This window comes from Triticum dicoccoides, chromosome 2A (assembly GCF_002162155.2).
Source record: "Triticum dicoccoides isolate Atlit2015 ecotype Zavitan chromosome 2A, WEW_v2.0, whole genome shotgun sequence".
In the NCBI taxonomy this organism is placed as follows: domain Eukaryota; kingdom Viridiplantae; phylum Streptophyta; class Magnoliopsida; order Poales; family Poaceae; genus Triticum; species Triticum dicoccoides.
Genome location: NC_041382.1, coordinates 338,004,816 through 338,014,448, shown reverse-complemented (window position 1 = coordinate 338,014,448; position 9,633 = coordinate 338,004,816). Strand labels below are relative to the sequence as shown.

At 48.0% G+C, this 9,633-nt stretch overlaps 1 protein-coding gene across 2 annotated transcripts; it reads left to right on the top strand.

Annotated features, from left to right (window-relative positions):
* The first annotated feature begins 437 nt into the window (after nucleotides 1-437).
* On the top strand, nucleotides 438-5,505 carry LOC119354533 (calcium-dependent protein kinase 17). Of its 2 annotated transcripts, none has more exons than XM_037621251.1 (8): nucleotides 438-1,375; nucleotides 2,825-2,968; nucleotides 3,076-3,228; nucleotides 3,338-3,453; nucleotides 3,552-3,719; nucleotides 4,181-4,405; nucleotides 4,486-4,607; nucleotides 4,686-5,505. In XM_037621251.1, the coding sequence occupies exons 1-7, from the start codon at nucleotides 601-603 to the stop codon at nucleotides 4,603-4,605; spliced, it is 1,701 nt and encodes a 566-aa protein (XP_037477148.1). In that variant the 5' UTR covers nucleotides 438-600; the 3' UTR covers nucleotides 4,606-4,607; nucleotides 4,686-5,505. The 2 variants fall into 2 exon arrangements, with proteins under 2 accessions (XP_037477148.1, XP_037477147.1); XM_037621250.1 differs by having other exon boundaries at nucleotides 440-1,375; nucleotides 4,707-5,505.
* Nucleotides 5,506-9,633: the final 4,128 nt, after the last annotated feature.

The following is a 9,633-nucleotide window of genomic DNA, read 5'->3' as shown; positions in this document are numbered from 1 at the left end:
AGGGGAACCGCACTGGCCAATCGCAGCGCCATGAAAGCGGCGGCCGCCGACGCCGTCGGCGGCATAGCCGCCCCCCTCCTGTCTCGGACTCCAAACTGCCATGGCGATCTGGCAACCGAGCTCCCGAACCACTGATGTCTCCGTCTTGCTCTGGAATGCCACTCTGTCCGTTGTCCGACCAATCATCTAATAACCACGGCGCACCACCGTTGCGAGGATCCATCACCGTTGTACGCGCGACACAGTAAGAGAGGAATAGACAGAGAGGAAGGATCCACGTCGCTTCCTGCATCCTACGTGGCAGCAGCAAAACACGCAAATTATCCGACCATCCCCGCCGTCCGATCGGGCGCGCATCGCCAATCCCGCGCAGCCCTCGCTTCCTCGACACGCCCCCTGTGCCCACTGCCAAAGCCGGGCGCGCAGTTTCACGTGGGCCACATGTCAGCCGCACGAGCCCCTACCCGCCTCGGCCATCTCCGGCCATCTCCTTTCCTCCACCAATCCTCCTCCGATCCAATCCCCGAGTCTCGACGCCGCCGCATGCCGCCGTTGCTGCCGCCGTTTGCCTAGGCCTCTGCCGCCCCCATCGCCGGCGCGATGGGGAACACCTGCGCCGGCCCCAGCGCCGGCCCCAGCGCCACGGCGGACCGCCACGGATTCTTCAGCACCGTCTCCGTCGCCGTACTGTGGCGCCCCGGCGCCGCCCGCGCCGAGCCGGCGGTCCCACCGCCCGACTCCTGCCCCTCCATGTGCTCCTCCACCTCGTCCGCGGGCCCCGATGTCGACGAATCCGACCTCTCCTCTCCCTCCTCCGACCCTAACAAGCCCAAGGTAAAGCGCGTCCAGAGCGCCGGCCTCATCGCCGAATCCGTCCTCAAGCGCGACTCGGAGCGCATCAAGGACCTCTACACCCTAGGCAAGAAGCTGGGACAGGGCCAGTTTGGCACCACCTACAAGTGCGTCGAAAAGGCCACGGGAAAGGAGTTCGCCTGCAAGTCCATCGCAAAGCGGAAGCTCGTCACCGAGGAGGACGTCGAGGATGTGCGCCGCGAGATCCAGATTATGCACCACCTCGCCGGCCACCCGAACGTGATCTCCATAGTCGGGGCTTACGAGGATGCTGTTGCCGTGCACCTCGTCATGGAGCTCTGTGCGGGAGGGGAGCTGTTCGACAGGATCATACAGCGGGGGCACTACTCTGAGAAGGCCGCCGCGCAGCTGGCTAGGGTGATCATTGGGATTGTGGAGGCTTGCCATTCTCTTGGGGTCATGCACAGAGACCTCAAGCCAGAGAATTTCTTGTTTGTCAACCAAAAGGAGGACTCGCCACTCAAGACCATTGATTTCGGGCTCTCTATCTTTTTCAAACCAGGTATGGCCTCTATCCTTGGTGCTGGCTGTAGTGTAGAACGTGCATGACATTTTGCTGGTGCATTTTTTTATATATATCATGGACAGTGCTAGCTTGAGCTGCTATTCTGCTAACTTAGCCAGGTGGATGTGTTGTATTGGTGCACTTGCAGCTTTTAGTTGAGAATCTTTATTTAATACGAGCTGTTGAATACTATTGTGCTAGACTGCTAGGATTATTTGAAGTGTTCTTGATCGAGTTTTCATGTCTAGTAATGGACTCATAATTCCAGTTTCAGGGATAAATACATTGTGTGACAGTAGTAATACTTAAGCGTCTTCAAGTATAACAGTAACTTGGAGACACAAGCTTGTAACTTGTGAGAACTTAATTTATGTCGCTGCACTTTAGATAAGAGTAATAATTTGGCCCTTCTTTGTCCATGTGTGAATGTGAAATTGCTGCTCAAGGCTGTGTACTTGCACAGGAAGGTAGACATGGAGTTTTATGTGATGATAAGATTGAGGCCCTGTTTGTTTCAGCTTCAGTTGGCTTCGAATCACCTGTAGATTCGCTTCACTGGCAAAGCTAATTCTGCGGATCAGCTTTGCCACTGAAGTACACCTGGATGTGCTTCAGGCAATTGCGCTGTAAATGGCCCGAATCCAGATTCAGCTTCACTGGCAAAGCTGATTCCAAATAGCTGTTTATTTCGGCTTTTGATTTTTCTTACGAGAATCTGCTGCCTAAAGCTGACAAACAGGGCCTGAGTTTCTGCACAATCACAAAACCCGCGACCAAGCTCCTATGCAAATAGTTATGAATATTGACTATCGAGTCTAGATACTGGTTTAATTAATTGAACAAAAACCTTCAGATGATGTCAAATGCACAGTACTCGTTTGATTGCATATACTTCGTAATGCTACATTGACTAAGAATATTATCATTTTATCCCAAAGGGTCATCAGTGCATATCATCACCAATTGAATTTCTTTTATTTGCTCACCTGCTATGGCAGCCATGTGAAATCATAAAGAATATCATGATATCTGGAAGACTTACATCTCGGAAATATATGGCTTTTGAGATTGTATACACGATCCAGGTGTGGAGTATATGGTTATGGCAAGTGATGAACCTTCAGATGACCAAACTCCACGCAAAGTTCTGAATTCTTGAGCATGATGTCATATGATTGTGGTGACTGGTGAGCCTATTTTGGAAGTGCAACCGAAATGTATGGCTTCCGCCTTTCTGTTCCGGCTTTTGGCTGTGGAATGGGTATTGCAGACCACAGTTTTTTCGAAATAAAAGGACATGCATGGTCATGCACATTGATAGTTGAAGATTTTAGAATGTTATACCTTACAACATATACATATTCAGACATGGAAACTGCTATGGAAGTAATCACTATTCCTACAAGTCTTCCTGTGCAATATGCATTAAAATGATTGCTTTTACAGGTGGAATTTATTCAGATGTCGTTGGAAGTCCTTACTATGTCGCCCCTGAGGTTCTGCTGAAACAGTATGGCTGCGAAGTAGATGTTTGGAGTGCCGGAGTAATAATTTATATCTTGTTGAGCGGGGTCCCTCCATTCTGGGATGGTAAACATGCATCTAGTCTTCTAGCCACATTATTATACCTCATCCTTTTACACAATATTGACAGTTATCCGCTTCTTTATTTTATTGTGGATGCTGGTCTCTTTCAGAATCTGAGCAAGGGATATTTGAACAAGTTTTGCAAGGTGATCTTGATTTTTCATCCGAGCCCTGGCCCAGTATCTCAAAGAGTGCAAAGGATTTGGTTAGGAAAATGCTGAACCGTGATCCCGGAAAGAGATTGACTGCACATGAAGCTCTATGTGAGTACATCGAAGCATAAACACCACTTCACGTTGAAACTACTATTTTGCCATCCAGTGTCGTATTCGCATCAGTATTTATTGTAGTGAGCCATCTTTACATTGGCAGGTCATCCTTGGGTTTGTGTTGATGGAGTTGCTCCTGACAAGCCACTTGATTCTGCTGTCTTAACTAGATTGAAACAATTTTCAGCAATGAATAAACTAAAGAAGATGGCCCTTAGAGTGAGTATTGCAGTAAATTTTCCTTTGGTTTTTTACCAAGCATATTGATTAAGCATGTTCAGTATTGATGCTATTGTTAAACTTGGTTATGCGTATAGGTAATTGCTGAGAATCTGTCTGAAGATGAAATTGCAGGATTGAGAGAGATGTTCAAAATGCTTGATACTGACAATAGTGGCCAAATCACATTGGAGGAACTAAAAACTGGCTTGCAGAGAGTTGGTGCCAACTTAAAAGAGTCAGAAATCGCAACTCTAATGGAAGCGGTAACTGTTCTAACGTATTTATCGCAGCATGGCACTTGTATTTTCAGTTGTATGCTTTCTAAGATAATATATTGCTTGTTATCAAGCCCTACAAGCTCAAGAAAGCTTTCTTAAATTAGGGTTCTTGAGACATCTATAGCTTGACAGTTGGGCATAGCATTCTTGACATTGGTACTCCCTCCGTAAATAAATATAAGAGTGTTTAGATCACTACTTCTAAACACTCTTATATTTATTTACGGAGGGAGTACTGTTTACTCGTAAAAAGATCATAAGCTATTGTATTTCTTCTAAACTTCTGTGGTTCTGAAATTTTCATTGCCATGTGAGAGTATCCCTTTCATGTTCTGGCAAAAGACTGCACTTGAGGAGTATTAGCTGTACATGTACTACTTGTATTAGATATGAGACATGTTCATTAGGCCTTGCTTGAACGAAGATATGTGTTGTGCAATTTTCAGGCGGATATTGATAACAGTGGGTCAATTGATTATGGGGAATTCCTTGCGGCAACATTGCATCTGAACAAGGTCGAGAGAGAAGATAATTTGTTTGCAGCATTCTCATACTTCGATAAAGATGGCAGTGGTTACATTACTCAAGATGAACTGCAAAAAGCATGTGAAGAGTTTGGTATAGGAGATGCACATCTTGACGATATTATCCGAGACATTGATCAAGACAATGTAAGTAGATTTTTTCTCATTATAAAATGTATGTATTAGATACTAGAGATAAAGAAGTTTATCCCCTTTTCTGTCTCCAGGATGGCCGGATCGACTACAATGAATTTGTAACAATGATGCAGAAGGGGAATAATCCACTAGGGAAAAAGGGACAAGGGCAGATGAGCTTTGGTCTTAGGGAAGCATTGAAGATACGCTAGTGGTAACTGATCTGTGCTCTTTCACTTTTCTCACTTTATGTTGGATGGTTTGATTTATATAGTGCCTTACTCCTCATCAGATATTTTTTTACTGTCCACAGTCCATTGTTTGGTCTTTGTTCCCCAGTCATTTGCTATGCTAATGATAGTGTGGCCTGAAGGATCCGCCCCTCACAATCTGGACAATTCCTGTTCCAGCTAACCAACGCAGGGCAGGATTACTGAACTGTGAAGCCAACTAAAGAAGGAATTCTCTGATGGAGTGAGCAAAGGAGATTCTAGATGATTGTGCCATTTTTCAATCAGAAGGGATCACCATGCTTGTACTCCCTCCGTTCCTAAATATTTGTCTTTCTAGAGATTTCAACAAGTGACTACATACGGAGCAAGATGAGTGAATCTATACTCTAAAATATGTCTATATACATCCGTATGTGATAGTTCATTTGAAATCCCTAAAAAGACAAATATTTAGGAACGAAGGGAGTAGATTGCATGTATCTAGTTTTGGCATTTCAAGCGATGGAGTGAGCAGACGAGTATCTGGTAACTACAGCTGAGCATGAATTAGTGTACCCAAGTTCAGTGACAGTGTGATTATAAAAATATAAAATTGTATAGGAGAGAAAAATATGTAACTAGTGAAGCTCTTTATATGTCCACCGATCGCACTGATACTCCCTGGGAGCGTTCATAAATACAAGTCTTTTTAGAGATTCCAATATGGACTACATACGGAGCAAAATAAGTGAGTCTATGCTTTAAAATATGTCTATATACATCTGTATGTAGATCATATTAAATCTCTAAAAAAGACTTGTATTTGGGAACGAAGGGAGTATAACGGATGCAAATGTGTAGTACTGAATCTGAATGGAAGATAGAAGCCTGGTTTCTTTCTTTCTTGTGCTTGCTCTAGATTCCCATGTTGGTCCTCATAATTCCTATGTGGTTGTTCTGATCTATCAGTAGGGCATGTCAAACAAAAAGGTAAAACAGTAAAAGTACCAGGTAGGGAAGCACGGCTGTAGCGTTCAGTAAACGCATCAACCCCATTCAACCGAAATGAAATATTAGATACTCCTCCGTCCTAAAATTAATAAGTGACTCAACTTTGTATCATGCTTTTTATTTTACGAGAAAACTTTCAATCTATTCACCTTTAATCATAATAGTAACGACACCAAAAATAATAAAAATTATCATGCTCTTTGTTTTGTGAGAAAACTTCAGATCTATTCATCTTTAAGCATGGTTAGCACAAATGCCCGTGCGTTGCAACGGGAAAAATAGTTTATATTCAAGTTTATTTATGGTAATATATGCATAAATACATTCATTTTTCATGCAATTTTTAGTCAATTTTTTTCAAGATCCAAAATTTTCTAAATAAGACATGCTAATCTCATAGAATATTTCTTTACCTACATCAACATACTTTCCCCCATGAAAGAAAATAAAGTTAGGAACTTCTCCTTAAAAGAAATTAGGAACTCAATAAAGTTTAGCCAATACCGCTCACAAAATTCCGAGAGAAAAGTATTGCACAAAGATCCTTAATCCTTTGGGTAATATAACATAGAAAAGCGAGAGTTCATGTTGGACACACCAGGGACTTCGAGTCCGACTCCTCAGTGACACGTCCAATGCTAATTACAACACATTATACAATTAATTCACAGTGATCAATACAAAAAATAAGTTATATTGGATCCTTTCATTATTAGAAAAAAAAAGTGCCCAGCATGTTTTCACAAAGACCAACAAACATGCTCGTAAGTAGTAATCTCAAGGATACTTTTATAATATTACATTGAGAAAACTTCACAAAATGAACATTGTTAGCTGGTTAATTTGATTCTTAACGACACTTATCTTGGTTCATTTTTTGATTTGAAAGGTTTCTTGATAACTTTTAATATTAGAATAAGCAGAAAGCTCACATAAACCCATATAAGCCTAGGATCCACAAGCAATGCAAATAGAATTGCAAGATAGCAACAATATTATTTCACAAAAAAAAGATAGCAACAATATTTAGTGCAAATTCATGAATGTAATTTTTTTTGCAGGTGAAATTCATGAATATAATTAAGATTACTATATTTAGCTGGTTCATATGATTGTCTGTAACACTAAATGCATGCACACTATATGATGTCCAGGACACCAAAAATAATGACATTACGATACTGATTTCCCATACAAAAAGTTGAAAGGAAAATATATTACTTCACATTGTCCGTGTATACTGCAGGAAAGCAGCAGACATCTTACTGCTTGCAAACTGTCATATACATATTCATGAACTCATGCCATGGAATAGGATCGAGTTGCCTGCCAAGGAGTCACGCACCATAAAAATCAGTAAATTCAAGAGAAGCACTGCCTATAACAAAAGCACACATAGATTAATAATCAAACTCTTAGCGTTCAGCACGTTGGTGAGTAGTGACACAGAGATTGTTGCTATTGGTGAGTAGGTGTAGGGGTCAAGAAGCGATGGCTCTTCAAAAACCTAATCAATGTAAGTAGTACTTCAGCAAACCTTGGACCTGTAGGTAGTAGTGCTGCTTCGGCGACAGCTGAACTCGAAACGTGCCTGCGAGTTCCTTCACCCAGCAACCTGCCTGACAACGGGAACTGTTGAGTATAATATTTATTAAGAAAGACGAGATAGATTAAAATTTGTTCTGGCTTGTCTTGTACGTCAAGTAGATGATTGTACTTTTATATATAGAATTTGTTCTGGCTTGTCTTGTACTTCAAGTAGATGATTGTACTTTTATATATATGCCTACGAGACTCAATCAATACAATAAACTATTACACCAATTCATCTTTCCCTTCTAACATGGTATCTATCGCAAATCGATCCTAAACCCTAGCCGCCGCCGCTTCCGCATCCACGCGCCGCCCCGGGGCGGTCGGTCTCCATGACCGCCGCCGGGGCCGCGCCGCCCGTACCTAGGGTTCGCCCACCGGCCGTGTTGGCTGGCTGCCCTAGAGAATCTTTTTCCCGAGCCCTTGCTCCGGGTTTTTTCGCTCTCTCGCCGCTCGTTTTGATCGGCGTTTTTCTTTTTGGTTTTCCGATCTAATCTTGATTGGTTTCCGTCGCCCGCCGCCGTCATTGACCCCTGTGCGCCTCTACTCCAACCCCGGCGCGACCAGCCGGCCTCTTCTCCGACCCGGCGGCCACGCGCGCCGAGGCGGCCCGTCCAGGCCAGCCGCCGTCCGCGCGTCGGTCCGCGTGTTGCCCTGCGCCGGCCGTCACCGCCCTGCTCCGACCGGGACACCTGCATCGCCCCGACCCGGCGGCTTCGCGCCATGCGACGGCCAATCATAGCCGTCGCTCGCGCGCCGGTCCGTCCATCGATCCACATCACCCGCCTCTGCCGCGTCTGCACAACGGCCCAGCGGTCTACCTCCCCGGCCTCGTTCTCGGCTGCGTCCGGACGGCTACGTCAGGCTCGTCGGCTGCCTCAACTCGGACGCCGCTGCTCCATTGGTCGCTCGGGCCTCGCTGCCCGAGCGCCGACACTGCTTTGGTAGCCCAGGTGCCGGTGCTGACAAGCTCGTCCGCGATGTCCTACGGCGTCCGTCGTCGCCGGCTTCATCTCGGACTCTGCCGCCAACACGCCTCCACCGAGCGGCGTCCCCGACCTCGCGCGTGATCGGCTTGATCACCCGCTCGCCGCCGCGATCCGCCTCATCTACGCCGCGCGACCGACCTGGCCAGTCGGCTATGCACGCCTCTGCATGTCCCGTGAAGACCGTCCCCGAGTTCAGCGCGCCTCTCCATCGATCAAGCATCGGGCTGCCGCTGCGTCGCCTCGTCGGGCTGCAGCGCCGCCGCCCCGTCGTTCTCCTCGCGGCTGCATCGACTCGTGCGTCGCCGCTGTGTCGCCCCTTCGGGCCGTAGTGCCGCGATACGCGGTCCCCGCCGCCGCCCCGAGGCCGTCCCCGCGGCTGCACCGACTCGCGCACCGCCGTTGTGTCGCCCCTTCGGGACGCAGCGTCGCGGTCCCCGCCGCCGCCCCGAGGTCTTCCCGCCGTCGCCCCGACCCGCCTGCCGTCGCTGTGTCGCCCCTTCGGGCCGTAGCGCCGCGGCCCGCGGTCAGCTCCGCCGTCACCGCGCATCGACCCCCCGTGGTATGCGTCGCGCCGTCTTCCTTGGCGCGGGAACGCCATCGTCCGCGCCGGTCTTCGTCACGCTATCAGGGTTCTTCGCCTACTTCGAGCACTCCCGCCGCACTTCTAACCTAGCCGCCGCCGCCGCTCTTCTTTGGCCGCCGCCGCGGCTACCTCTGTAGCTACCGCCGCCGCCCGCCACCCCGTTCGTCTTCATCCAGCACCAGCCCGTCGCCAGCGTCGCCGTCATCTACCCCGACCACTTCGTCTATTCCGACCACCGTTGGTGACATCGGCACCGCCTCGATGGACGCCGCAAGCATCGTCGAGTTCTTCTCTGCTGGCCCCTCAGACTTCTCCGACATGGCGTACAGCTCGTGCAGGTCCCTCGTCTATGCATGCCCGGTGCTGGCAACACCGATGCGTGCCTTCATCCACGACGTGTCCCCGGGCCTGGCAAGCCTGGTCGGCGCTTCGTCAACTTCGTCTTCGTTCGTCTACGCATGCCCGGTGCTGGCAACACCGGTGTGTGCCTTCGTCCATGATGTGTCCCCGGGCTTGGCAAACCCGCCGTGACGCGTCGTCAACAACATTTTCTTCTTGGCGCACCCCTACTTCGACACCACTACGCCCATGCTAACTCGGCGCCCTCTTGCGCCCGCGGCTCCTCGGCGACTTCCTCGACACCGGCCACCCCGACTCGACATCGACCACGACATTCTTCGCACGGCTACCTCGACCACGGCTCCACCACCCACGCTCTCCGCTACATCGACAAATGGCACAAAGGGCTACCGCCTTGCTTGAGCAACCTCGTCAGTTGCCACTCCAGTCACGACTCCGCGATGCGTCAACCGTTACGACTGTGGGGGGTGTCCGTCGGCTTGCCTTCGGATT

Excerpts from the sequence above, each read along its gene's own strand:
- LOC119354533 (XM_037621251.1), top strand. The coding sequence starts at position 601 with ATGGGGAACACCTGCGCCGGCCCCAGCGCCGGCCCCAGCGCCACGGCG. Across the intron at positions 1,376-2,824 it reads CTCTATCTTTTTCAAACCAG|GTGGAATTTATTCAGATGTC; the intron begins GTATGGCCTCTA and ends TTGCTTTTACAG. Across the intron at positions 4,406-4,485 it reads GAGACATTGATCAAGACAAT|GATGGCCGGATCGACTACAA; the intron begins GTAAGTAGATTT and ends TTCTGTCTCCAG.